General features: G+C 46.3%; 8 protein-coding genes and 1 non-coding gene across 10 annotated transcripts; 5 read left to right on the top strand and 4 right to left on the bottom strand.

Moving 5' to 3' along the window:
- Nucleotides 1–28: 28 nt before the first annotated feature.
- Nucleotides 29–3,189, bottom strand: LOC9646265 (dual specificity protein phosphatase PHS1). Its single transcript, XM_024674781.1, has 11 exons — nucleotides 3,110–3,189; nucleotides 2,978–3,049; nucleotides 2,776–2,909; nucleotides 2,476–2,665; nucleotides 2,261–2,422; nucleotides 2,069–2,214; nucleotides 1,150–2,011; nucleotides 949–1,095; nucleotides 674–901; nucleotides 450–607; nucleotides 29–396 (listed from the first exon to the last, which is right to left on the bottom strand). The coding sequence occupies exons 1-11, from the start codon at nucleotides 3,140–3,142 to the stop codon at nucleotides 159–161; spliced, it is 2,370 nt and encodes a 789-aa protein (XP_024530549.1). The 5' UTR covers nucleotides 3,143–3,189; the 3' UTR covers nucleotides 29–158.
- Nucleotides 3,190–3,235: 46 nt separating this feature from the next.
- Nucleotides 3,236–4,389, top strand: LOC9646264 (syntaxin-51). The gene is made up of 6 exons (XM_002970044.2): nucleotides 3,236–3,471; nucleotides 3,529–3,627; nucleotides 3,736–3,842; nucleotides 3,907–4,007; nucleotides 4,071–4,115; nucleotides 4,179–4,389. Exons 1-6 carry the CDS (start codon nucleotides 3,269–3,271, stop codon nucleotides 4,305–4,307), a joined length of 684 nt encoding a protein of 227 aa, XP_002970090.1. The 5' UTR covers nucleotides 3,236–3,268; the 3' UTR covers nucleotides 4,308–4,389.
- Nucleotides 4,390–5,237: 848 nt separating this feature from the next.
- On the top strand, nucleotides 5,238–5,310 carry TRNAA-UGC. Its single transcript has one exon. It is a non-coding gene; the product is annotated as a tRNA-Ala (tRNA).
- A 2,500-nt stretch (nucleotides 5,311–7,810) lies between these two features.
- LOC9645588 (peroxidase 51) lies at nucleotides 7,811–9,393 on the top strand. The gene is made up of 5 exons (XM_024674849.1): nucleotides 7,811–7,913; nucleotides 7,972–8,195; nucleotides 8,279–8,473; nucleotides 8,586–8,751; nucleotides 8,832–9,393. Exons 2-5 carry the CDS (start codon nucleotides 7,977–7,979, stop codon nucleotides 9,239–9,241), a joined length of 990 nt encoding a protein of 329 aa, XP_024530617.1. The 5' UTR covers nucleotides 7,811–7,913; nucleotides 7,972–7,976; the 3' UTR covers nucleotides 9,242–9,393.
- A 130-nt stretch (nucleotides 9,394–9,523) lies between these two features.
- Nucleotides 9,524–11,332, bottom strand: LOC9645587 (protein HOTHEAD). The gene is made up of 4 exons (XM_024674656.1): nucleotides 11,278–11,332; nucleotides 10,586–11,209; nucleotides 9,733–10,520; nucleotides 9,524–9,649 (listed from the first exon to the last, which is right to left on the bottom strand). Exons 1-4 carry the CDS (start codon nucleotides 11,330–11,332, stop codon nucleotides 9,524–9,526), a joined length of 1,593 nt encoding a protein of 530 aa, XP_024530424.1.
- Nucleotides 11,333–11,962: 630 nt separating this feature from the next.
- LOC9645586 (protein HOTHEAD) lies at nucleotides 11,963–14,244 on the bottom strand. Its single transcript, XM_024674654.1, has 5 exons — nucleotides 14,184–14,244; nucleotides 13,868–14,122; nucleotides 13,494–13,811; nucleotides 12,670–13,446; nucleotides 11,963–12,315 (listed from the first exon to the last, which is right to left on the bottom strand). Exons 1-5 carry the CDS (start codon nucleotides 14,242–14,244, stop codon nucleotides 11,963–11,965), a joined length of 1,764 nt encoding a protein of 587 aa, XP_024530422.1.
- Nucleotides 14,245–14,328: 84 nt separating this feature from the next.
- LOC9646263 (membrane-bound lytic murein transglycosylase B) lies at nucleotides 14,329–16,321 on the bottom strand. 2 transcript variants are annotated; one of them, XM_024675038.1, is made up of 9 exons: nucleotides 15,925–16,321; nucleotides 15,798–15,855; nucleotides 15,485–15,720; nucleotides 15,299–15,430; nucleotides 15,183–15,252; nucleotides 14,944–15,127; nucleotides 14,802–14,893; nucleotides 14,616–14,750; nucleotides 14,329–14,553 (listed from the first exon to the last, which is right to left on the bottom strand). In XM_024675038.1, the coding sequence occupies exons 1-9, from the start codon at nucleotides 16,215–16,217 to the stop codon at nucleotides 14,392–14,394; spliced, it is 1,362 nt and encodes a 453-aa protein (XP_024530806.1). In that variant the 5' UTR covers nucleotides 16,218–16,321; the 3' UTR covers nucleotides 14,329–14,391. The 2 variants fall into 2 exon arrangements, with proteins under 2 accessions (XP_024530806.1, XP_024530807.1); XM_024675039.1 differs by having other exon boundaries at nucleotides 15,920–16,018.
- Nucleotides 16,322–21,213: 4,892 nt separating this feature from the next.
- Nucleotides 21,214–23,239, top strand: LOC112346235. Its single transcript, XM_024674653.1, has 13 exons — nucleotides 21,214–21,306; nucleotides 21,386–21,650; nucleotides 21,708–21,834; nucleotides 21,890–22,046; nucleotides 22,096–22,200; nucleotides 22,250–22,328; nucleotides 22,373–22,466; nucleotides 22,512–22,574; nucleotides 22,628–22,678; nucleotides 22,727–22,790; nucleotides 22,851–22,954; nucleotides 23,013–23,150; nucleotides 23,202–23,239. Exons 1-12 carry the CDS (start codon nucleotides 21,214–21,216, stop codon nucleotides 23,083–23,085), a joined length of 1,275 nt encoding a protein of 424 aa, XP_024530421.1. The 3' UTR covers nucleotides 23,086–23,150; nucleotides 23,202–23,239.
- Nucleotides 23,240–23,384: 145 nt separating this feature from the next.
- LOC112346283 lies at nucleotides 23,385–26,201 on the top strand. The gene is made up of 18 exons (XM_024674901.1): nucleotides 23,385–23,396; nucleotides 23,450–23,511; nucleotides 23,558–23,641; nucleotides 23,688–23,787; nucleotides 23,840–23,974; nucleotides 24,030–24,106; nucleotides 24,164–24,253; nucleotides 24,311–24,385; nucleotides 24,435–24,491; nucleotides 24,550–24,757; nucleotides 24,805–24,950; nucleotides 24,996–25,151; nucleotides 25,200–25,359; nucleotides 25,408–25,472; nucleotides 25,529–25,623; nucleotides 25,687–25,822; nucleotides 25,880–25,958; nucleotides 26,026–26,201. The coding sequence occupies exons 10-18, from the start codon at nucleotides 24,554–24,556 to the stop codon at nucleotides 26,161–26,163; spliced, it is 1,179 nt and encodes a 392-aa protein (XP_024530669.1). The 5' UTR covers nucleotides 23,385–23,396; nucleotides 23,450–23,511; nucleotides 23,558–23,641; nucleotides 23,688–23,787; nucleotides 23,840–23,974; nucleotides 24,030–24,106; nucleotides 24,164–24,253; nucleotides 24,311–24,385; nucleotides 24,435–24,491; nucleotides 24,550–24,553; the 3' UTR covers nucleotides 26,164–26,201.

The following is a 26,201-nucleotide window of genomic DNA, read 5'->3' as shown; positions in this document are numbered from 1 at the left end:
GATCATCTAAGGTGAAAATGCTCCCACGTGATGTATACACTATATACATTAATTATACATTAATATATACATTAGTGTATAAACTATAATGTAAAGTTGTTAAAATTGACGGGAACAATTCAACGGCTAATGATAAAGTTGACAAAATAATCCATTTCTTAGTGAGGGTGGTACCTGTTAACGTGGTGTTGAAGCGAATTGCTACTGAGGCCTACGTTCTTCTGGCACAGTGGACAGAGACGAGCCGCTGGTTTCCTTTGCTGCCAATCCATGGAGCTACTACCGCCATGGAGCTTCTTGTCCACTTCTCCGAGAGCCTTCATGAAGCCATCGTTTGGTTGCGCGCGGGGGTGAGCGCCTTTCAACAAGTTCCATGCGTCCAGCAGCGTAAAACCCCTGAGAAACAACGCAACGTTACTTTGCGGACTGGAACGTCGAGTTTTTCTTACTTTGCCAGCATCAGGTACGCGAGTACTATCGTTGCGCTGCGGCTCTTGCCTTCAAAGCAATGAACCAGAGCTTTCCCGCCGCTCTTCTCACAATCTTCGATGTATCCGCAAGCTTCTTCGAAATGGCTGGCGATGTCCTCCTCTTCAATATCAAGGACCTGTTTGTAAAGCAAACAATTAAGTCGCGCAAGAAAGAGGAGTTTCTTCTTCTTTTTTTCACGTACTTGGCAGGTCTTGTACTTGAAATGCTCAGTAACTTCCGGCTCTGGGGATCCAACCTCGATCGGACAAAGGCACAAAATGTGAGTGATGCCAACGTGCTTGAGGATATTAACTGACTTTGCAGCCAGTGCTCCTCCGACGTAAAGGCAGTCCAGCACACGAGAAGGCCTCTCTGTTTCGGTTCCTTGAGCAATTAACTCCATTCTTTCCAGTACGTGCTCCAGACGAACCTGAATTCACAGCTTTTTTTCACTGGCGATCGAAGTGGAAATACTACCTTGAGTTCGTAGCTGTCGACGACGCTATGCGGTCCGCCGCCTTCAAGGAACCCCGTGGAAAAGTCGTGCGTTTGGCAAAGCTTGTGGCCTTCGGAACCCAACACCTCGTCCCAGTGCTCAACTCTGTCATGAATTCCATCATCCACCTGCAAAAGAAGGTTTGTAACGTTCAACTTTGTCGCGTGAGAGACGCTCCTTACCTTGGCTAGTTTATTGTAGTCTTTCAGCTGAAGTGTGAAACGTCTCTCGAGTTTCAGCGGAGGACTCACGCCATCAGCCGATGAAAGCGTCGGAGGAGAGGGCTGGGGACTCAGTCGATCACTAGGCGAGGATTTGTCTGGACTCCAGTCGGAAGGAAGGTTTTCCCTGATATCGGCGACGAATTGCTTCAGATAAAAGTCCAGCCTCCTTTGTAGCTTCACGAGAAACGAGCGAAGCGGCACCATTGCTTTAAGTCCGGCTTGGAAACCAGACAGAAAAGCATTCGTAACTCCAGCCATATCCAGCTTCTCCGTCTCCTCCGCAACAGTCTCCAGGTAGCAACTCGATATCTCCTTCACCACCTCGGAAGAAGTGTCGAAGTCGTGGAGGAGCATCTCCACAAACCGTGGATACTGTGCTCTATCCAGCTCTCTCTTTTGGCTTGGAGGCCTTCGTGGGACACCCGAGTCGATCGCCACGAGATGGAGGGCCCTTCCTCCGGGTGGATTTCTTTGCGGCTGCTCCGCTTCGACGGAGGTACCAACAGTGATCGTTGTGGTCCTCTCTCTTGCGTGCTTTGGGATCGGTGGAACGCTCCGGCCGGACACGATGCTTCGTCGTCCAGTAACTTTAAACTCGAGTTTCTTCGTCTGGAGCGGCTCTCCTATTGGCGTCCTCTCGGTGCATAAGAGATTCCCCGGGTTTCCACGCCATCCCAGTTGCTGGCATGGGAGGCGGTCTTCATTGCGAAGAACAAGGTCTAGCAGCAGCACCCGGCCCAAACTTCCAGCAATTCTTCGCGCTATGGCTTGTGTGAGGACTGGAGGTTTGTATTTGTGCAGTGGACATCCAGTTACATACCTGCAAAAACAAAAAGTATGATTGTTTTTAACAGGCTTACGAGTAGTGTGTTTTTACCCCATGAGCAGCAAGCAGCGGTTGATCTCAAGCGCTTCTAGCATCTCGTCGCATGTTTTCACGCAATCTGGATTTTGAAGCTTCACATTTTCAGTTGCACGAATAATTTCCGACCATTCTGGCGACTCGCTTCTCACGATTCGAGCCTGATTGAAATCTGCTATGGATAAACAAAGAGAAGCTCTAAATTACCTGAGGTGTCGATACTCCCAGGTGTCTGCCAAGTTCGTATCCCAAGCGCTCAGACTGCGTTGTCAAGCGTGAAGGAGTAAACTTGAGGCAAGCTGCGGCCTCCTCGCCGTTTCCCAGCTGAAACACTGCAAAGTAGACAATTCCACCTGAGTTCACGTTCACCTGTTTTGAAGAATCTATACTTCAAAATCTAATCTGAAAGTAAGCTATCCTACCTCGAGAGACGCTGGAGCCGTCGCTTCTTTCTCTTCATCCTCTGTGTCGTTTGCATGCTCCGTAGTGTGCAAGGACACAAGACGCTCCCACTTAAAGTCACTGGAATTTATGTTTATATCAGCAGCCTTTTGTAGCCTCTCGTGCACGCTTTCAAAGGTGCTAGATTCTTGTGCAGCTGGTTCGAGATTGCTGAAAACACAAAGAGAATAGTATCAGCCAAAAGAAAAGGAAAAAATAAAAAATAAAAATCATAGATTCTATACAAAAGAAGGAAGAGAGGAGAAACATGAGAAGCTTACGTTTGTTCAGGAATCTCAATGAGCTTGGATTCTCTCCTGGTAAGGAGCTGAGATCTTAGAGCTCGTGTTGACGCAAACCATCTTGTAATCTTCTCGACGGTCACCGCAGAAGGATCTACTCTCCGGTAGAAAGCCTGGATTTCAATGCAAGCATTTCATACGCTAGGAAAAAAGAACAACAGGTGAAAGGAAAGAAATTCACCTCTAGACTGGATGAGAAGTCAAGTCCAGCTTCCTGGAGCGCAAGGTTCAATTCCGCCTCGACTTCGCTCGGCTAGAAAAGAGAAAAAAAATCTCATCAATCTTACACCCGCATTGCACGGATCCAAGATACCTGGCGCTGGATCTTTGGCGGAGGCGTCTCCATCGCCAATGCGCGATCGCAAGAACCCTAAGAGAGAGAGAGCGAGAGAGAGTATACATTATTTTACAGAGCCCCTGTTTTTGCGTTATCTTAAAATAGGGGAAAAATAAACATTAGGGTTCTTCGGCCATGGCGGACGCCTGGGCGAAGGAGCTAGACGAGGCGACGCGCTTGGCGGAGGAGGTCAAAGGCAGCATCGTCAATGCGAATTCCGGCGGTATGTCTAGAGGCGAGAGATCTAGGCTGCTGTCTACCACGAAAAGGAAGATCCTCATTCTGGACAACAAGGTTAATCGCCTTACCAGTACTCTCGAAACGCTGCGCGGCCAATTGTAAGCGTTTGTGGCAGTCGCCGTGAATGGTTTGATCGCACTAACACTGTGCTCCAGATCAGAAAAGGAATTTTTTCGTCGCCAAGACGCGATTATAAGTCTAGGACTCCGCGTCAAGCAACTCGATTCCAGCTACAAGAGCTCCCAAAACGCAAGGTATAAAAATCCTTGTTGTTCTTGAGTCTTTCTTTCCTTGAAAACTAGATTTTCCTTGTGCTTTCTTCTTCTCTTTTGTTTCAAGCTTGTTCTAAACGCTGCTTCCAGGGACGATTTGCTAGCTGATGGCACCAGAGGCCCTCCCGTCGAGACGGATAAGACTACGGGTTTGGACAATTATGGATTGATCGCATTTCAGCGACAAACAATGAAAGGTAGCGAGGAACATTGTCAAAGCTTTTGTTTCCTTTTGTTTACGTGCACCTCTTATCCAATCAGACCAAGACGTCGACCTTGAAGATTTAGAGAAATCTGTGGTCAGTACGAAGCACATCGCACTGACTGTGAATGAAGAGCTGGACCTCCAAGCACACTTACTGGTAAGCTCTAGCTCGATTTACCAGTGGTTTTGTGATCAAAAGCCAATGTCCTATTTGCTGCAGGACGATATGGATCGTCACGCTGATCGAACGAACACAGTTTTACAAGTAAGTATACGCGTGTCATCTTCGCGCTTGCAAATCTCTTCCTCATTTTCTTCGTCTCGACAGAATGTGCACAAGCGTTTGGTCGTTTTGTCGAAACGTGCCGGATCCTCAGCCTTGGGATGCCTGTGCTTGATGATGCTCGTTGTTGTGGCGTTGCTCTTGGTGCTGCTCAAGCTTATCCACGTCTGGTGAAAGTCTTTTCCTTCGCGTGTTTTCTTCGTTTGTATACATACATAGCGAATAAAAACGGGATTGTGTACAGCTCCTACTTCTATCTGCATCTGTAAGTTTAAAGAGAATCCTTTGTAAATAAACACTGTTAATATTGTCCGGAGGAGGCACTGCGAGTTTTCGACAGATGGAATTTACCACCCACTTAAGGCTACATTCCACATATTTTTCTGTCTGGATTTAATTTTCTTATAAATTTATAATTCAATCTACAGAAGCCTGGGAACTGAGACAGGCTTGTAATCTTTTTCAGTCCAAGTACTTGCATCTAGATCATACGAGAAAAACTTACGTACCCTTCCATTATCCTTCAAAATTCAAATAGTTACCAGCTTGACCACGGAAGTAGCTCTGTTTACGAGTTACTGATTAAATGCTATCACCTCACCAGTCTCCACAGAAATCTCCACAATTGTGCACTTGTCTTCCACGGTGAGCCACACCATATAGAGCTTTCCCCTCCAACTAGCAAGGCAGACCGGCTCACCCTTCTCGACATTCAGACGGAGATTGACAATAGTGTTCCTTGCGACACTAGGAAGCCACACATACCAGCTTGTTTCCTTAACAAAACAGCTAGGATGAATATAATATTATCTGTTAAATAGTACTTTTATATTAGGTTGTATGTGATACGTGTTGTTGTTGCGTTGCTCTTGGTGCTACTCAACCTTATCCACATCTGGTGAAAATGTTTTCCTTTGCTTCGTTTGTATACATACTTAGCGAATAAAAACGGATGAGGTAGTTGTTATGGGTTCAAATAGATGTCTTTGATATTTAAGGACTTTCATGCTTATGCAAAAAATTATATTATGCTAGTTGGGTGACTTGATACACTATTGATCAATTAATCTCTGATTCGTGTTAGACATAGATAAATATAAATGAGGGGTTGTAGCTCAGATGGTAGAGTGATCGCTTTGCATGCGATAGGTAAGGGGATCGATGCCCCTCAACTCCATAGTCTTTTTAAGTTTTCTTTTTCTTCAATGTTAAAGAGCAAAGTTTAGGGTTTCAACGGTGCTATAAATAAACTGTGGATATGGCAGCTTTCGGGTGTGAAAGGTGTACAATCGTTTTGTGTCGCTGCCACCAGCGATCTGCTCTTCACGGGATTCTCTTGCCAGACACATGCTTGTCCGGAGGCCCTGGTGGTCTGTCTACATTGTTGGACACCAGTTCCCATTGTGGTCTTCGAGGAGTCGACTCAAGAACTGGTGCTGTCTGCAAACTCACTTCCGAGTCTGGTAGGCTTTTTTAAGGGCAAGCTGAATGGCGGACAAGTGGAACTGTTTGGATTTGAAGGCTGTGAATCTCGAAGTTACACAGTAGAGGTCTGCTTTGGAGGAAGCGAGCTATTTCCATGTCCTGGTCTAGGTTTCTGAATCATTCATGGAATACCTCTATACAGACAAGAAGCCTGGCGAATGGAGTTCAGCGGGCCCTTCACTGCGGAGGAGTTCAAGACTTGCCTGGCAAAGTCTCCGTTCGGTGTCGGCACCACACAGGCAATGGTGTACCACACAGTGCTCACTCCACGGCTGCTTCAGCTGTATGTCCAGGCCAAGCAACCAGCTGCGTTTGACATGCTTATCCTATCTTGCACCATGGACATAGTAAGGTACGTTAGTGGACTGGAAGATTGTACTATTGTAGACATAGACTCTTTTCCCCCAGCACCTGTCGAAACTGACTTGGCCACCGGGCTCGTCTCGTACCAGGTTGTTTAAGAGCGGCCGCCTGAGATCGGACGAAATGCTGATCCTGTGCTCCGGAAAGACTAGTAGAACAAGAACTAGAAGCAAATAGCAGCTGACCGAGAGCAGCAAGGCACCGCAGCTTATCCTTTTCAAATGCAGCATACCGGTAGCAACCTGAAAGAGGTAGCGTCATTCCTCGTTGAGCTCGAAGGCGGCGATGATGCGCGGCTCATGGATTTTCTTGGCTTGAATGAACATGAACACGCAGCATATCCATGAGGATTGCTACCGAGGGAACAATCGCCTCTGCTTACCTTAACGTTTCGGAGGAGATTACATGAAGCTCATTTCCAGATAATTGGCGGACTTGCTGGCAGCTGAAGTCATGAATAGGTCCAAAGCTTTGTCGCGGTTACCTGAGAGGAAGATATGGGCATTTGACGTTCAGCAAGATGCGGCCGTTCTCTCAACCCACAACTCCGCGAGGCTGGAGGCTTTGGTGGTGAATGTAGTTAAGGTAAAGGGAAGCATACTCGGCCGCTATTGGAAGGACTATGAGTTGGAAGCTTTGTTGGCTACTACTATGGAGGAGCTGCTCTCCGGGGTTCTGTTTTGTAACGAAAAGGCCGTTGATTTAGTGCGGCCAGGTGTGACGAGCAATACGGGCTGGAGTACAGATCTCAGTGTCATCAACCAAACGGAAGCGAGCCATATTGCATGGAAAGATGAGATCCTTCCTCGGTTCATGATGTTTGAGGAGCTGTTGGGATGTCCTAGTACCTACGTTTTGCCACACCTAGACGTTGTGGGTGGTAAGCATTCTTCGATCTAAAGGTGTTTATCCGTGCTAATTTCATTCACTGTTTCTGCAGCAAATGTGAGTGTCAGTAACTTTGCAGAACTCGTTGGCATTTGTTGATAAATTGAGGCTTCCTGAGCCTGAGGAATTAGCTCTTGAGAAAGCAGTTCCGTGTTCTGGGTTTGTCAATACAAACAGATGCAACCGTTTCAAGCGGGGAGCTGAGAAGCCGTATTTTTGTTGCCCTGCTCATGAGAAGTAATAGCAAGATCAAGGTAAATTTTATTCTTTATATTTGATACCAGGTGATTGGAAATGTTGATGAGAGAGCTTCCCACGACCAAGATGGGATTTGGCCGTCCGTTCTTCAGAGAAAGCACTGGGCTCGAGCAGGCAGAGCGTGAAGTCGAGTGTCCTGGGCTGGCATTTGCTTGAGCACCCTCCATATATCCGGCCTGGGCATACGCCGTCACCATAGAATTCCAGGAAACACATTGTGGGCATACACGCTGGTGATAATGTTCCGGAAGTAGACATTGCAAAGTCATTGGATTGTGCACCATCTTGTCCATAGATTGAACAAGATTGGAAAATTGGAACTGCATTAAGTTAAATATCTCTCTCTTATGTTCAGAATCGCTTTTGCACGATTCGGTAAGGGGATCGATCACAAGGAGAATATCGTATTCTACAAGTATTATCCTGGTTTGTCTGCTTCGTTTGTATACATACTTAGCAGGGATCAAAACCCGATATTTTATTCCTTGTTTCTCTTTTGTCAATCTATCGGCTTCTTCCTACTCAGCTTCTAGCCTGTGTTGTAGTGTGCCAGCTCGTGGCTCTTCGGGAGGTTTCATGTGTGGGCTTGAAAGCAAAGTCTGTGCTGTCCAGCAACATTCCCCTAAACTTTGCCAAATCTCTCTTTTCTTTTCTTTTTTGTTTTGGAGACTTCCAGCAGCGTTATAACTTTGGGACAGCTTCTTTTCCCTATACTTCTTTCCGGAAATGAAACTGTCCGTCCTTCCTTCTTTCTAGAGCTCAGCCGCGTTCTTCAGTGATCCCCAGGTTGGTTTTTAAAGTCACATATCATTTCTAAACATCTGATTTCTCGTATCCCGTGCAGCTTCCATGTTTCGCTACGATTTCATGGATAAAACATTGCTACTTTTGCTAGTGATTACAGTTTGCGTTTTCTCTTCCTCGGCCCAACTCTCGGTTGGCTTCTACGGCAGGACCTGCCCGCGAGTGGAATCCATCGTCAAGCGAGTAGCTCTCGACAAATTTAAGCAAGCACCAACATCTGCCGCTGCCACAGTCCGTCTCTTCTTCCACGACTGCTTCGTCGAGGCAAGTCGAGAGAAAAAAATCTAGTGTTTTTTTCTCTCATCCCTGATAAACTTGTCCGGATTTCCATGAATTCCTCCATCCAGGGGTGTGATGCTTCCGTGACCTTAGCATCCACGCCGGCAAACAGAGCCGAGAAGGACGCGGACATCAACAAATCCCTGGCCGGAGACGCGTTTGATTCGGTGATGAAAGCCAAGAAAGCCGTGGAAGCCGAGTGCCCGGGAGTGGTCTCTTGCGCCGATGTTCTCGCCATACTAACGCGCGACTTTGTTGGCCTGGTAAGCGAAACTTCCCTTCTTTAAAGCCTTTTGGAGGTCTTCCATTCATGCCCAAAGCTCCAAAACGAAAGGGGACTCAAAAACAAAATGCGTTTTTTTTTATGTTGGTCAGACTGGAGGACCAACATGGCAAGTGAAGAAAGGAAGACGCGACGGGAGAATCTCCAGAGCGGAAGCCGCCACCGCCAATCTCCCCGGCGCGGAATTCTCCGTAAACCAACTTCTCAAAAACTTTGCGACCAAGGGTCTCAATCTCGTCGACCTGGTGTCACTCTCAGGTATGCACAGAAGTCACAAAAACATCAATCACTCACTTTTCTTCTTCCATGATCCAAACTACACAAACAAAAAACTCCAGGAGCTCACACATTTGGCTTTGCACACTGCGATCAATTCAGCAGCCGGCTCTACAACTTCAGCAGCAGTAACAGGATGGATCCAACAATGAGCTCCAGCTTCGCGTCGGACCTCAAGAAATCGTGCCCCATCCGGGGCGGAAATCCAAACCTGGTGGAACCGTTTGATCCAGTGACCCCTTTCGAGTTTGACAACGCGTACTACAAGAATCTGTTGGCGGGCAGAGGGTTGGTAACCTCGGACCAGGAACTTTACTCGGACAGGCGGACCAGGAAGCTTGTCCGCTTGTTTTCAAAGAAGCGCCAGCGCTTCTTTAATGCGTTTGCTGACGCCATGGACAAAATGGGCAGCATCGGCGTCAAGACAGGGACGAGCGGGGAAATCAGAAGGGATTGTAGCAGGATCAACTGAACTGTGAATCGTATCGTCCGAGACTAGAGTTTCTATCCTCGTGGAATGTGGTGTGTAAAGTAAACGGTTGAAAATTTGTAGTCGTGGTAGACTAAGCGTTGACTTTGGTTGGAGAAAGGATAATTCGATTAAAAGAATCAATATTCTTTTAATGTGGTGGTTAATCAAATGCGCAGCAGCTTGTTTACCCTGGTTCAACTCCTGGCATCTCCATATGATCAGCTTTCATCCAACACAAATACCCACATCATCATCTTCGAAATGAAATGAAATGTTAGTTAATTATAGGTTGTAGCAGTGAAAATTGGACAACGTATCTACAATATAACTACTTGGCGGTGCGGCGGCTGGAAAGTACGAGTAGCTCATGAAGTCAAACGCCGGGAAGTAATCTCCACTCCCATGTATCTACGAAACAAAACAAATGCAGCAATGAAGCATTGCCTAAATGAAATCAGTTTTGCATACCTTCCCGTCATTATGAAAGTTGCCTGTGGGTTGGTCCCCGGGCAGAAGTCGAACACGGAACCATCCACAATCCGGAGCTGCTCTGTGCCCAAAACCTTGAATTGGGCGTCCACCACCTGGCCAACCCGGCAGCTACCATGGTAATGCCACATGGTACCAACGTTGGCCTTGCAATACGCACCCAGGGCCATATCAATCATCTCCTTGGGGTAGAATTTACGGATCGGGAGGCCAAGAATGTTACCAGATGGCATTGCTTGCATACCATTGACAAACGGCGTCATGCTCTTGGACAAAAGGAGCTCCTCGATCACATTCAGGCCGCCCACACAGATCTGCAAGTCCTCGGGATCCTTGTAATAGTTGAAGGTGACGGAGGGGTTCTGCCTGATATCCATGCTGTCAATGAGAACCTCTCCCGTGGATTTTGGTCCTACCACCTTTTGGAATATGACGCTGCCCTGGAGGTTCTGGACACCGCTGAGGGCCTCGATGTAGCTGCCAAAGGGCGTGATTCCGGCCACCTGTACGAGAGCCGGCTCCACAGGCGACATAGAGGGGACGTACAGTCGGGTGGCGGGATTGTCCGCAATGTTCTTGCCGACTGGAAGATCAAGAATGACGGGAATGCCCTTCTGCTTGAGGTGCTCCGCCGGCCCAACGCCGCTCATCATCAGGAGGTGGGGAGTTCCGATGGCACTGGCGGAAAGTATCACTTCACTCCTTTCGTCAGCCTTGAGGAACGCGGCGTGGATTTGTCCGAGCTCGTCGACGAATTCAACTCCAATGGCCGTGGGCTTGGAAAGACCATCTTCGATTCAAAAGAACAAGAATTTTGTGATTTCAAAGCAAGAAAAGAGTTTGAAAACAACTTACCATCGAACTGGACCTTTGTAACTGTTGCATGGAGCACAACTTGAAGGTTGGTCGCATTGGCATATGCGGCAATCAAGTTGGAAGACGGCCGGCGCTGGCCATTGCTGTCATACAGCGAGCCCCCAGTCTTGGTTCCCACGAAGTGCTCGTAAGTGGCACCAAGATCCGGTGTCACTCCAACCTCGACAAGCCCCTTGTGGAAAGCGCTCTGGAAAGGTCCCAATACAGGGAGCGAGACAATCGCATTCTCTGCCCAGGTGTACGAGGTATTAGCCTTGACGGGATCGAGTCCGAGCTGCGCGATCTCCGAAGCCGGGGCACGGTCCCAGAAACCGGCGTTAATCGATGATCCACCACCCAAAACGCGCCCCCGAGCATTGGCAACGCCTTCAGTGGTGACGAAGTTCTGAGCTCCATCATCCAGGAACCCCAGGAAGAAATTCTCCACCCTCATGAGCAGTGGGTTGTTGTAAGGGGAGCCTCCTCGCTCGAGCAATAGGACGCGGAAGTTCTCTGACAGTGTTGCGGCCAGTGCGCATCCTGTGGCACCGCCTCCCACAATGATGTAATCGTAGTCTTGCGTCAACTCGACATTGTGAGCTTCTTGGAGAGGAAAGGGGAATTCTGCATTTAGTTTTCAGCAAAGAAACTGTCAGTAAACAAGAAATAAGAAATAACTTTAAAATAATTACCCGCTGCAGCAGCACAAGCAATGAAAACTGCGAAGAACAAGCCAAGGATCCCCATTCCTGTGATTCACAAGCTTTGTGTTCTTTTGGGCATTATTTTATAATACGTAAAAAAAAACCTTAATTACTTCCCAACCTATTAATAAAGAAAAAGTGCTAATAATGCATGTAACTTGCATGCCAAAAAAGAACTAAGCATTGGATTTTATATGTATGCTATAACAGCCTCTTTCCACTTTTTTTTATAAAAAAATTCTACGTCATCTCTTCGAAGAAACTTCTTGAAAGCTTGTCATCCAGGACACAACATATATATCGCGGGGCATTCTCTGGAAGATTTCCAGAGCTTGATCGTGGTTGTGAAAGCTCTCGTTTTGTTGAGGCATGCTGTTGAAGTAGAGCTTTGCTTCGTGATTGCGTAAATCCTTGCAGTTAGGATGGCCATGATGTTAAGACCGCCAATGCAGGTTAATAGATCATCTAATAGTTGAAAGTGATGACGGGATTGTTGGTAATGTCCAAATAATATTAGGCCCCGCTTGTAAGTATATGCATCAAGCAAGAGATCACGTTCTGCCGCGGCATCCTCTCGGAAGTTTAAGCAGCAACCTCTAGATTTTCCATCTGGGCATTTGCTGTCGTCGTTGCCGCAACATTCCAGTGAATGCTTTGGCATACTCAAAGGACCTTAAATATCAGATAATCGAGACACCAGTGCGTTCCAAGTGACCTCTTCGCGCTGCGGCATCAAATCAAACAAGTCATGCCAAATACCCAATATACCCGTCACGGAATATGGTGAAATAAAAATAAGACACATCGTCTCAAATGGAATTCCAGCAGACCATACCAGTACAAGCTGTCCATCTTGTGCCAAAACGTTCACCAGCGCATTTCCGTCACATCGCTCGCTATTTCTTAAAGCAAATCCCGTGTATGTGAGAAGATGTAGAATACGCCGTGGGCATGGTCCAGGCAGCCACACCTTTGGATCGGTGGTGTCAATGCACGAGAGAATCTGTTTGCCCCGTGTTGCACAATCTGTTCCCAGAACTCTTGCAGGTTCCTGTAGAAAGAGAAAAAGAGTTGAGCGGCAATGTAGAATGGTGCCAAGCTAGTCGATCATTGAGTAGATGACATCGATCTTTTTGAGCTGAACTTTGACGTTCGAATTTGTGATGCCAGAAGATAACATTTTACCCGCGTTTTCTAAATTAAAGGTTTGATGAAACATGAAAAAGTTTGCATTAAGCTTTTTTCAGGCGGATGTGCTATTGAGCCGCGCACCTATAATCTCCAATCCCATGTACCTGTCCATTCGCAAACAAAAAGATTGTAAAAACTACGGATAAGAATTCTGCACATACCTTCCCATCATTACAAATGTTGCCGTACCTGGGCAGAAGTCAAACACAGATCCATCGACAATCCTGAGCCTCTCCGCACCCAACACCTTGTACTGGGAGTCTACCACCTGGCCAACCCGGCAGCTACCATGGTAATGCCACATTGTACCAACATTAACCTTGCAGTATGCACTCAGTGTCGCGTTGATAACCTCCTGTGACGTAAACTTGCGGATCGGCAAGCCAAGCACGTTGCCCGATGGCATAGCTTGCATGCCGCTCACAAAAGGGGTCATTGTCTTGGACAGCAGGAACTTCTCCATGATGTTAAGACCGCCAATGCAGGTTGCTAGATCATCTGAGTTGTTGTAATAGTTGAAAGTGATGACGGGATTGTTGGTAATGTCCAAGCTGTCGTTACTAAGGAGCACTTCTCCGGTGGATTTTGGGCCTGCCACCTTTTGGAAGATGACGCTGCCCTGAAGGTTCTGGACTCCACTGAGGGACTCGATATAGCTGCCGAAGGGGGTGATACCCGCCACCTTTACGAGCGCAGACTCAACAGGCAGAGGCGATGGCACGTAGACTCTTGTGGCTGGATTGTCTGCAATGTTCTTGCCAACAGGCAAGGCGAGGACGACATTGATGTTGAACTGCTTGAGGTGATCAGCCGGCCCAACACCGCTCAACATAAGAAGATGAGGAGTTCCGATTGCGCTGGCGGAGAGGATAATCTCACTGGCCGAATCTTGTTTGAGAAAAGCAGTATGAAGACCTCCATTTCGGTCGATGAAATCAACTTCCATCGCCCTTGGAGCTCCAGAATCTGCAGAACAGTCACTATATAACTATGTAACCAAGATTGATTCTTACCAGACACATCGAAATGGATCTTCACGGCTTGAGCATTCAGCAGGACCTGAAGGTTTTGCGGGTTAGCATAAGCGGCGATCAAGTTGGAAGACGGTCGGCGCTGGCCATTCTCATCAAACAAGGTTCCTCCGGTCTTGGTCCCCACAGAGTGCTCGTATGTAGCACCGAGATCCGGTGTCACTCCGGCTTCAACCAGCCCCTTGTGGAAAGCTGTCTGGAAAGGTCCTAAAGTTGGTAGGGAAACAATCACATTCTCGGCCCAAATGTAGGAAGCATTGGCTTTAACAGGGTCAAGTCCGATCTGTTTGATTTCTTGGGCTGATGCACGGTCCCAAAATCCCCCATTGATCGATGACCCCCCACCCGAAGCTTACCTCGACTCCAAGAACCATCTGTGCTGACAAAGCCTTGTGTTCCTTCATCAAGTAAACCAAGCATAAAATTCTCCTCTCTCATAAACAGCGGGTTATTGTAAGGGGAGCCACCTCGCTCAAGCAGAAGAACAGTGAAATTCTGTGAAAGTGTTGTAGCCAATGCACACCCTGCAGCTCCGCCACCCACAACAATGTAATCCAAATCTTTAATCAAGTCAGGCGCTTGGTGTGCCTCGCTAAGAGGGAATGGAAAATCTGTGAAAAAGGTTTAAAAACATGAGTTTACACGGAAAACCTTGGAAACTACATGACTAACCATCTGCAGCAACATAAGCGATGAAGAGGAAGGCAGCCAGAGCCAAACACTTCAATTCCATTGCTGATTGCAATGATATAAAGTCCTATATATACCGATATTGTTTCACTAATATTAACATTCGATGCTATTCTTAACCATATGATAATTGAAATGGAATATATTTCTGATAGCACACTTAAATAAACTTAAAAGGAATTCACAAGGTTTACTCGTTTGCCTTTGATTCTAAGGCCGTCATTCCGGCAGTGATCTCTTCAGCAAGCTCGTAAACTGCAAGACTATATAGAATGGATATGTTGTATCGCATAACAACACGAAAGTTCTCCCAGACAAGATAAGCTACTCCCGAAGGCCCGTCCGGAGCAACCTGTTAAGAATTTATTGGCGAGAGAAAGAGTGAGAATCAGCAAATGGAGAATTCTTACATACCAGACTGACTGGTTCGTCACCAGATAGCTGACTTCCATCGGCGGCGGTGATCGTATTTTCTTCTAACCATCTGTTCACATTTTTCTTGATATCCAAACCGTAGACAGATTTATCCATGTCGGATGGAATTTTGACCTTGCAGAAACACCAATCGATCAGGTTAAGGAGAGAAAAGTGAAGGCAAACCTTCTGTGCGTATTTTCCGCCAATCTCCCATCCATGTTCAGCGAGATAGTTTGCAATGGATGCAAATATGTCGGCCTTTGAAGACCAGATATCTGGGAATAACATTTTAGGGATGGACACTAAAGAAGAAACCTTTGAGTACCTTTGCGTCCATCTCTGTCGAAATCAACTGCGTAGTTCCTGAAACTAGACGGCATGAATTGGCATTGTCCCATGGCACCGGCCCAGGAACCTTTCAAGCCAGCTGCATTAGACGGGCCCTCGGCCTTGTCAAGGATAAACAAAGCATGGAAAACTTCATCCCTGAAGAATGCTCTACGTCTTGCCTGCGAGAAAACAAATCACTGTAAACTCGACTCAGTATCATAGATTTACGCCAACCTCTGGGGAATCAAACGCAAGAGTAACAAGCGCTTGAATGACATTCCACGAACCCGTGTAGGAACCGTAGCTGCAAAGAGCAATTAAGAGACAAAATCTATGAACGCGGATCTTACTTGGACTCGATCCCCCAGATGGACACCAAAAGTGACGCGGGAACTCCATACTCCGCAGAGATTTCTTCCAGCAACGCTTTGTTATCAACAAACGCCTGGACACCTCTCGAGACCCTGCTCTGGCTCACCATACTAGCAAAAATGCAGAGAATGTGTTAAAAGCTAGAAAACAAAAAGTTGCCTTACGTTTTTATATAGTCTTCCGCAGTGAGCGTTTTCTCTGGCTGAGTTTGATCCTTCTCCATAATCTTTGGCGAAATTTTGACACCGTCGAATGCTTCCAGCACCGTGTCTTTGCCGACGCCTCGCTGAATTGCCTCCTCTTTGAGATCTTCGAGCCAAGCACTGATATCGGACTCTGGCGTCGACATTTCTACTGGAATTTGATTGATTTTGACGTGAATCTGTGCTCTAATAGCTGGCTGAGAGATGGAAAAAAAATAAAAATAAAAAAACACGATCACAGGGCTTGAATTTAACACAAGTTTTTTTTTATCACCTGTTCGCTTGCTATTGAGCAAAAAACTGGAGCTTGGCTGGTGTAAGAATGTCCTTCTCTACAAACAAAACATCAAAAAATAAATCACCAAGAAAGATTGCGATAAGCAAGTTTCTTCTTACCAGACCTTCTAAACGAAGAACACGCGACCACTACCAAAACCGCGGCGAGCTTGGGGTCGAGCGCGCAATGAATCGCCTCCAGACACCTCTCGATCTGCCCCAAATTCCACAAACCCGAGACCCGCGACTGTTGCTGAGAGCTACACATCGCCAGTGCCAATTTTCTAGGGAATGCGCGACACCTGCTAGAGACAAGCGAGAAGGGCGGCAAAATCCGGCAGGAGGGATCTAGCTTAGCAAACATTCCATCTCTTGAATGAAATCGCAGCCCTGGAGACGCGAAAGCCATGGCGCTCATGGCCGGAATCAAGCAACCCTAGCGATTCCCACAAAATGTAGGTGGAATCCCACTCAATCCCTCCAAAATCCAGCGCCAGACGCCATCGCCCATAAACCCTAGGAGACCCCCACTATTTTGTTTTGAAAAACTATTTATATGCATGGCCGTTATAAACTCCTCACTTTGTACTTTCCATTGCTCCAAAGTTCCAAAAGCGTAGCTCTGGTTGGAAGCTTTCACTGCCTGGAAGCGAACTTTAAAAGCTATGGTCTCTCCTCTACGCTCGAATTCTAGAACTGGAGGAACCACCGATACCAAAACACCGTCTGGAGCCTCCACGCTTGATCGGTACGTGGTAGCGTCGTCGTCTACGTTCGTCACTCGCCGGTGGACGATTCTCTTGCCTCTGAGCGACGAGGTCGCGATGGAGGGATAGTTGAGATCGCTGGAAGCCATGCGTCGTCGTGTGGCACAGTTCGCGAAAGTCGAGATGTATCGTCTCTCTTGCCTCAATCCGAAAGTCCGTGAAGTCGGGCGCCTTGGCATCGTAGACGAGGCCCGGATGAGCAGCCGCGCTTGGATTGACGTGGCCTCCACCGAAGTTGAAAGGGGTGGCGGGAAGCAATGCCGCGTCTTTGATCGGCTCTCCAGAGTTATCAGTGAGAAAACCTTTTGCAAACGAGAGAAAAAATCCGATTTTCTCCTGAGAGCACATAGTGCTTACCTGTAGTTATGATTGCCGATTTGATAGCCGCTGGACTCCATTCGGGACGGTATGCCTTGAGCAGTGCAACGATCCTGGAGACATGCTGACAAGCCATGGAAGTTCCAGACACAATACGATATTCCCCTATTGTTTGCAAAAGGGCTGTATGCAGCTAGAATGTCCACTCCTGGAGTTGTGATATCGGGCTAGAAAAGAAGAAGAAGAAGAAGAAGAAGAGAGAGACTAAGTCTTTTTTTTAGAACTTGAAAATTAATTCTTACATACCTTGAAAATGTCGGGGGTGACGGGATTGGGGCCCTGCGAAGAGAATACTCCCATCATTGGTGCGGGTTTAGTGTTGAGTAGCGGGCTGGAGATATTTGTGCCACAAGAGATCTACAAGATGAAGCAACACAAGCATGTTTCTACGCGAGCAAAAAAGTAAACCTTGTGGAGTTTATGTACGATTGTATGGCATTTGCCTCGGCTCTGTTGACATGAGACGCAGGAAGTGCGTGTTCAAAAGGACGAGCACTTTGGGGGCCGCGGTTGCAGAAAATTATCCCAGCTTGACGAGCTCCTCCTCCAAGAGGTAGCGTATCAAGACATGTCACTATTTTGCCCCGGACTTTCTTTGGATCCAGGGATCCCGAAACGCATCGCTCTAGCTCACTGTAATGTAAAAGGTGTATTGTGAATGTGTTCATGCTTGGCATCAGCGTACCTTGTAGTAAAGCTTGAGTTTGGAATGCCAGCGTCCAGACTCAACACAAGGGGATACCATCGCCTGCCGAGAGTGTGGCGAGTCAGGCTCAAGCCCTGTAATCAAAACATAAGAGAAGAGAAAACGAGACTACTGATATAGAATCAGAGTTTTACTCACTGCAAAGCTCTGGTTGTTGCCGAGAGAGCCTCGCGACGTAAAACTGCGAGAGATGGTGCTGGCGGCGACGGTGATGATCCAAGGTGCCGCGTTTGCAACAGTGCCGAAGGAATAATTGTTCCCTGCCGCGGCCACCACGACGATGCAACCGATGGCGATAGGATCCGAGAAGTAGTCGCTGGAATTTGTGCCAAGCGAGACGGAGAAAGCACCCACGCGGTCGTGTATTCCCGCCTCGAAAGCTGCCAAGACGCTCTCGCTTGTGCAGTCGAAAGCTTGCTGGCGAGCCCAGCAAACTTTGTACGCTGCAATGCGAGAGTTTGATGCGCCACCGCTCAAGGTGCTACTTGCGTAGCCGGACCAGCTCACGTTTTCCACAAACCGGCCCCCGGCTATGGAAGCTGCGTGTGTCCCGTGGCCATTCGCGTCTCTGGAGAAGATATCTCCGTGTTGGTTCTTCCTTCCGGCTCGAAAAACCTTGCACCGATGAGCTTCCTGCAAAGAGCCGAAAGTTTACCAACTTTTGGTTTGACCGAATTCACCTGTTGCAATGCGAGGAAGTGAAGTTCTCTCCTTGCTCGCAAGTGCCCTTCCATCTCGGCGATATTGGACCCATTGAATCGTCCGCAAAGCTCTTGGACTCTGGCGATATTCCTGCGATAGAAGCGATGGAAGTGAAAACTTTCAAGAAGAGCATAGCACTTGTTTGTGAGACGCAAACTACGTACCCGTGTCAATCACTCCGACTATAATGTCTTCACCGTAGTTTGCCTTTCGCCGCAGTGACTTGCTTTCAGAATCACCAAATAACGACTGGACATTCTTGCCACCGTCCTCGTCAAAGCCCAAGAAGCTCCACGAGTTGGTCGTGTGCAGTTTGAGATTCTGAGTAGGAAAAACGGATATAACATTTGGTATCCCTGTGGCGGAACATATCAAAACGAGAACTGAGCAATTCTTGAACTGAAGCTTACGAGAGATGTGAGCGGCTTCTTCGCTTGTAAGTGATGCGGCAAAGCCATTGAATCCATGGCGATAGCTGTAAGTTAAAGACGCCTTTGCAGCGTCAGAGTTGCATACATTCACAAGAGAAAACAAAAACAAAGCTGTTATGGAACGTCTCCGAGAATGAAAATTATACCTTCCAAGGATGTTTTCTAGCAGCTGGTAATGCGAGTCGGAGACAGCATCGGGATCGGAGTGAAGAGTCGCGTCCAAATCTCCGAGATAGACAATATGAATCGCCTTCTGCTCAAAGATCATATTGTCAAGCAAGAAAATCGAGAAGTTTAGTGCAGTCATCCACCTGGGAGCAAGCAACCGCGAGGAAAGCAAGCGACATGCAAAAGGTGAACCAAACAGCCATATATGTTGCAATGCAACAGGCTTCATCTTTGGAGCTCTTATAGAATGAATGGAATTCGTCGATTAGTTACCGCCTTGACTTGATCAAATCAGCGTCTCGTCTGGAAACTGGATCAAGGATTTTCGAGTTTCTGTACAAAACCATCACCAGAAATCTCTAAAAATGTCAAGGTTGGCTAATGATCAGTGCATCATCAATGCGTTTCTTTTCACCTGGGGAAGAGAACAAAACTCCGAGCTTTGGGTTGATTCAGTCTTGCCGTGTTTGGCTACTTCGGTACTCCCAGGAATAACCAGAGCACTCTGATAGCTTTTCTCGACAAAGAAGCCATTCTATAGTGATACATTCTTCAATCCATTGCCCCCAGATTCGAAAAAGAAACAAAGAAGAGATCACGAATTCGTACCTTCCGAGAAGAATGTGCGTTGACATCGTCGCTCTTCGAGAAAACGTAAATCGCCTTTGATAAACCCTAGAAATCTCTAGCCATAAACCCTCCTATATCGCTAGCTCTCTATCCGCACAGCCATTGGGCTGTACTTTCCATTGCTCCAACGAGAGCTCCAAAAGACTGCATGGAGGAACTTTAAAAGCTATTATTGTCTCTCCTCTACAGAACTGAAGGAACCACCGATACCAAAACACCGTCCGGAGACTCCACGCTTGCTCGGTACGTGGTAGCGTCGTCGTCTACGTTTGTCACTCGCCGGTGGATGGTTCTCTTGCCTTTGAGCGAAGAGATCGCGATGGAGGGATAGTTGAGATTTCTGGAAGCCATGCGTCGTCGTATGGAACAAGTTCGCGAAAGTGGACGTTTCGTCTTTCCTGCCTCAATCCACACAGAAAGTCCGTGAAGTCGGGCGCCTATCGTAGACGAGGCCCGGGTGAGCAGCCGCGTTTGGATTGACGTGGCCTCCACCGAAGTTGAAAGGGGTGGCGGGGAGCAATGCTGCGTCTTTGATCGGCTCTCTACAGTGACAAAACCTGTTGCAAAACAAGAGAAAAGAATCGATTGTTTTCTTCTGGAAAGCACAGAGTGTTACCTGTAGTTACGATTGCCGAGTTGATAGCCGCTGGACTCCATTCGGGACGGTATGCATTGAGCAGTGTCATCGATCCCGGAGACATGCGGAAAAGACATGGAAGTTCATAATACCATATTGCGTATTGTTTGCGAAAGCAGCCACCATATCAGGCTAGAAGAAAAAAGAATAAACAAATAAATAAATAAATCATGCAAGTTAATTCTTACATACCTTGAGAATGTCGGGGTGACAGGATTGGGGCCCTGCGAAGAGAATAATCCCATCACTGGTGCGGGTTTAGTGTTGAATCCAAGGATCCCGACACACAATATAATCGCCTTCTGCTCAAAGAGCATAAAGGTCAAGCAAGAAAATCGAAACGTTTAGTGAAGTCAACCACCTGAGAGCAAGCAACCGCGAGGAAAGCAAACAATATGCAGTATTTCATTTGCATTATGCAAACAATGAACCAAACAGCCATATATGTTGCAATGTAACAGGCTTCATCTTGCGAGCTCTTTATTTCGTCGAGTAGTTGCCTTGACTTGATCAAATCAGCGTCTCCTCTGGGATCAAGGCATTTCGAGTTTCAGTACAAAAAAAAAAAAGGTCCAACAGAAATCCAAAAATGCGTCATCAATGCGTTTCTTTTCACCCGAGGAAGAGAACAAAACTCTGAGCTTCGGCTCGATTCAGTCTTGCCGTGTTCTATTTCCCGTACTCCCAGAGGAACAACCAGAGAGCATTCCAGCCCGTGAAGTCTCGATAAACAAAAGAAGCCACTCTGTATAGTGATACAAGTCGAGCTTTACTTCAATCCATAGCCCCCAGATTCGAAAACGAAAAGAAAAGAAAAAACTCTTCACGAGTTTGTACCTTCCGAGAAGAATGTGCGCTGACATCGTCGCTCTTCGTTCTAGTGACGAAGAAAACGAAAATCTCCCCTTTGATAGAAGTTCTTTGATTAACATTTTATAATTTTCCCGCCGAAAATTCTGCATTTTTAGGGGTTTTGTTAGGGCTTGCTAGGGGAGATGGAAGGGAAATGGGCAGCTCTATACGCGAAGCGCACCGCCAAGAAGAACAAAAGCTTCCAGGATGGATTCCTTGTCGTTAAGGCGAACAAGGTGCGTTGTTCTTCCTTCGATCGCTTCGTTTTTTTTTTTTTTGGAGCAATGGCTGATTGATTGCCGCGCGCTTGATCAGCTCGTGCTGCTGGATGAAGGAGAAAATCCGCTGGACGAGAAATTTAGAGGGCAAAGGGATGTTGTGATGCAAGGGAGCGACCTAGAGTTTGATCGATACATCGTGCAAGTGGATAGTCGGGTTGGTGGTACCGATGCTACCGGCGGATCGAGCTCCACGAAACAAGATTTGGCTGCAGAGAAGGAGGATTTGTCTCAGACAAAAACCAAGGCTCTCTACTTCCCGCTCAAGAAGAAACTAAAGCCGAGCATCGAACGAAGAACAAGTATGCTCCTTAGTTATTTTGATTCGAATTTTTTCCTCGCTGACAACTTGAATGCAGCCAATGAGATTCTTGATAGACTCCGAATGCCGAATGGATTTTCTCAAGAAAGGAGCTCTCAGGATGCTCAAGCCTCTCAAGTTTTTGTTTGCGACGAGAATGGGAAAAATGCGTCTCTGTGTTTGAGGTCGGTGAATTTATTTGATTACTTTTGTATTGTATTTACACGAAAATGTATGCAGGCTGAACATTGTGCCCGATGTCACTCCTCCAGTTCAGTTTTACTTCCAAGCTGCTGGACAGTTACAAAGAAACGTCGCCATTCCAGACAAGTTCAAGGATTGCTCCGAGTACAAGGAAGTTATGTCTTCAGCACTGATCGAAGAGATTTCCTTGATGGTAAGTGCTTCAACTTAACAACATGTACTTTCACTAACTACTATATCAGATTTCCGACTTTGCCAGGCGTTTCAACTCTGCAAAAGAAAAGATCCAAGCTGCTATTATGCCCTCTTGCAGCCACGGAGAGTGCGAGCTACGCCGAAATGACGAGGTATTTGCTTGCAGGTTGTATTAAAGCTTCTTCTGTGTTCTCGTCTTAGGATGGAAACTTTAAAGGGCGTTGGTTTTATACTTGTTCAAGAAATCCGCCTTGTATGAAGTCCTGGGCAGACACTGCAAGTAAGTGTCATGGCTGGTGTTCATAGCCTCACTTTTCTTTGTAGGTGGTAAGAGCGCCCAACTATCTGCGGACGAACTCGAAAGACTTTATGCTTCTTATGACATTAACCTCTATGCGCACTGTCACTTAGTGAGAAGGTATGACTGTCGAATTTAGTCTGACTTAATTCTTTTGCTTTTCAGATCTTCAAGGCCCGGATACATAAACATCCATTTGGGAAGAACTGTTCCCTTGAACTATGCGAAGTATATATCATCATTGCTACCTGTTGACGGCTACTAATAAGTCTATTTTACAGGGGAGATTTGATGGTCATTAGTTCCAGTTCAAACTTCCCGGAGAAAAACAGGTATCGTAATTGTGACAAACGGCAAGGCACTGAATGGTTTTTTTGAAGCGAGGAGTTTACTGTTGTGGCCACAAGTGAATCGTTTGGCTCTTCTAGAAATGCAGCCGTAGAGGTAAAAATGGAAAAAGATGGTATATCGACATGATAATTGAAGAGCTGATATTGTTCGCAGTTACGGCTACATGGACAACCAGTACCAATAAGAGAAGGAAAGAAAATATATGTCTTACAAGGGCCTAGTCTTCAATCGGAACTGACGATGCTCGATTGTATAAGGTAACGTCCTGTTTACGTGTTTCTTCTTCTATTATTATAGCGTGCTGCTTTTAGAAAGATCCAATCCTCCAGTACGCCGTTGTTACCTCTTCTTATGGGATCGGATACGTATGTGCCTAGACAGGCTGTAGTTCCGACGAGTATGGACCGCGTAGCTAAAGAGGCAATCTTCAAATACAACCTGAACAGTGACCAGGTAGTCACTCTATTCTCGTGGCTACCTTTCACACCAAGACAAATATTCTAGGCAAAAGTTTTGTTTACAGTGGGCGGATGGTTTACATCAGAAGATATCACTATGCCCCGTGTCTGTCTCGTACATGGACCATTTGGATCGGGGAAAAGTAAGCTTACCGTCTCTCTGTAGTTTTGAGATTTGACAAGTCTCATTCCAGGTCACCTTCTAGTGGCGTTGGTTATTTTTCTTTCAGAGATTTTGAACGTAAACTACTTTAGTATTCAAGTTTTCTACACTGCCTAACATTATCAATACAGAAACAAAATGACCTCTCTACCAGGTTTATCATTGCAAGTGCAACTAATAGCGCCGTTGACAGGTAGTTTTAGAGATAGTTGGGTACAGGCCTGACTATAAGATTTCAGGGTGTTAACAGGGCTCTTAGAGCATGGATTTGATGACTTTCTACGCGTGGGTTCTCTTGGCAAAATTGCTAGCAATATTCTTCCGTAAGAACACTGTTACGATTTTATTTTTGCCTAACAGTTTGTGTAGCTATTCTGTGCACGCAACCTCAAAAAACTGCAAGGAGGAAGATGATGCCGAAAAAGACTTAAAAGAGCTGTTGAAAGATGCGGTTGGAAAGGAGAGAGCGGTATGGTAATCCTCGTCGTACCGAATGCAAGTTCTAACTTCGTACCTTGCAGAGGATTGAAAACGAACTGAAAGCAATAAAAGATGGAAAACTAAAGCACCGCAAGACGAGGTTACAAAAAGTACGCGCTGTTGGGGTCACCTGCTGTTCTACAATCAATGAGGTTTTGCATGGCAATACGTTCAAGGTACTGAGTCTTATTCTTTCTGTTCTCGTTATTGAATTTTGAAAAATCTTTCAAGATATGTTTTCTGGATGAATGTTCGCAAATAGTGGAGCCATTGAGTTTGTTGCCTATATCCCAATTTCGATGTGAAAGGTATTTCGTCGACTATATTCTTTACACTTAAGACTGACGGTATTCTTTACACTTAAGACTTGTCGCTGTCGGTGATCCACAGCAACTTCCTCCAGTTCTTTCACCAACTGAAACAAACAGTTTTGCGAAGTCTGCAGATCTTTCAAGGTGTCATTTTTATCCTTCTTTTTGCTATTGTGGAAGTTTCCTGTTTGTTTTCTCTAGGACTCTCTTTGAAAGGTTAGCGGCTCTTGGACACCGTCCTGTACCCCTTCAGACGCAGTATCGTTGTCATCCAAGGTTGATAATATTCACTTCAAGTTTTCAATCGACTAAATAATGGCAGCAGATTATCAAGAGTCCCCAATCGTTTGTTTTACGAAGGACGACTTGTCGACGGGTGCAGGTACTTCATGTATGACCTTTGTATCAATGTTTTAAGTGCTCGTGTGTTGTGGTTTTAGTGAGATGGAGCGATCGGCTTTGCTTCTTAGTATACCACCTTTGGTGTTCTGCGACACATGCAAGGAAGGAAAAGAAAAGAAGGATTTCTTGACAGGAAGCTATTCAAATCCTTATGAAGCAGAGACGGTGTGTTCCTTTGTCAAACTTCTAATTTCGAAGATGATTTCGGGGTCGCAAATTGGAGTGATCGCTCTGTACAAATCACAGGTTGTTAGCATGTTTTCCAGTTTAATTTACTCATTTATCTTCTGCAGGAAAGTTTGATACGTCAAATGCTGTACCCCAAAGATGCGTGTGTTGGTTTTGGAAGGAAGAAAGAAACCGCTCATAGTGAAGTGGAAAATGTTAAAGTGTCAACAGTTGACGCATTTCAAGGCCTAGAGAAAGACGTGATCATCCTGTAAGTTTAACTTCGCGGAAACTTGTTTTTATCTAGCTGTGACAGATCTTGTTGCCGGACGGCTGGTTTGGGATTTCTGGCATCCAAGCAGAGACTAAATGTTGCTCTTACTCGAGCTAGACATCATCTTCTCATAATTGGAAGTGCATCCAACTTACAAAGAAATTCTCTGTGGGAAGAGCTCCTTGAGCCCCTTCGAAGGTATACGTTTACATTTGATTTTATTACTCAGGAATCTTTCGTTTACAGAAATCCGAATACGTTTAGGAGCTCCGAGGACATGAAAAAGGCCTTGCTTGGGTGTTCAGAAGCAGGCTGTTCCAGCGATGGCTCTAAGGACAGCATTGATAGCACCGCTGGTCTAGCAGTTTTAAATCCCCCTCCAAGCATCAGTTTTGAGCTTGACTCAGTAAGTTACAACATGTGTGCAATACTCTAACGAAGATAGGCATTACAGCTTTTTGATGAAGACGATGTCTCCCTTAAGAAATTGCTGGAAGTTTTGGATGACGTAAACTTCAGGTTTGTGGCGTTTTCAAAGCTCGCGTCCCATTCTTTTGAATTTTTTCTTTTGGCAGACCTCGGGATTTCTGGCAAGGCTACAAACTCTATTGCATCGGCCACTATTCGCATTCTCAGAGCCACCAAGATGAGTTTGCACAAACACTCATGGGTAATGGAAAGAAAACTTCGCCTTTCCGAGCGCTGAACTGAGTTTGTTGTGCCTATTTTCTAGCTGATGTCATACGCACAGTTCACGGTATGAGCGAGCTTCAGTGGGGAGGCAAGTTTGACAAGTTCGTCCGGTCCACCTGGTCCACGATGGAAGAGTATATCAAGCGGAGGCATGGTGTTAACTGTGGAGACATAAGGTTTGCTTCCATTTTTTCTCAGAGCTTATCAGCTGACACTCGAAGAAAATCCGACAGGTTTCTCATTCGAGAGTATGACGATTCCCAAGCTCTCGCAGCCAGCGAGCACGGCTCCTTCTTTTTTAAAATGTGCGAGGTATGTCAAAGATTGAGGAGAAAACTCTACTCGATGTTCTTTCCTTGTAATAATTTTTGTTTTCTAGGACGAGACGCCATTTCCTCGGGAGACCAACCCGGACGAACGAGAGAAACCACGACAAGACGAAACAAACAGCGTTATTGACAGTCTCATGGGCCAACTCTCGAGCATGGATGAGCGATTGGCAAAGCTGGTTAAATAGTAAACCAATGAAGAAACCTCTCTTGCCAAGAACCCTAA

This window comes from Selaginella moellendorffii, unplaced genomic scaffold, assembly GCF_000143415.4.
Source record: "Selaginella moellendorffii unplaced genomic scaffold, v1.0 SELMOscaffold_13, whole genome shotgun sequence".
In the NCBI taxonomy this organism is placed as follows: Eukaryota; Viridiplantae; Streptophyta; class Lycopodiopsida; order Selaginellales; family Selaginellaceae; genus Selaginella; species Selaginella moellendorffii.
The sequence above is the reverse complement of the archived record's forward strand: the minus strand, read 5'-3'. Positions and strand labels throughout refer to the sequence as shown.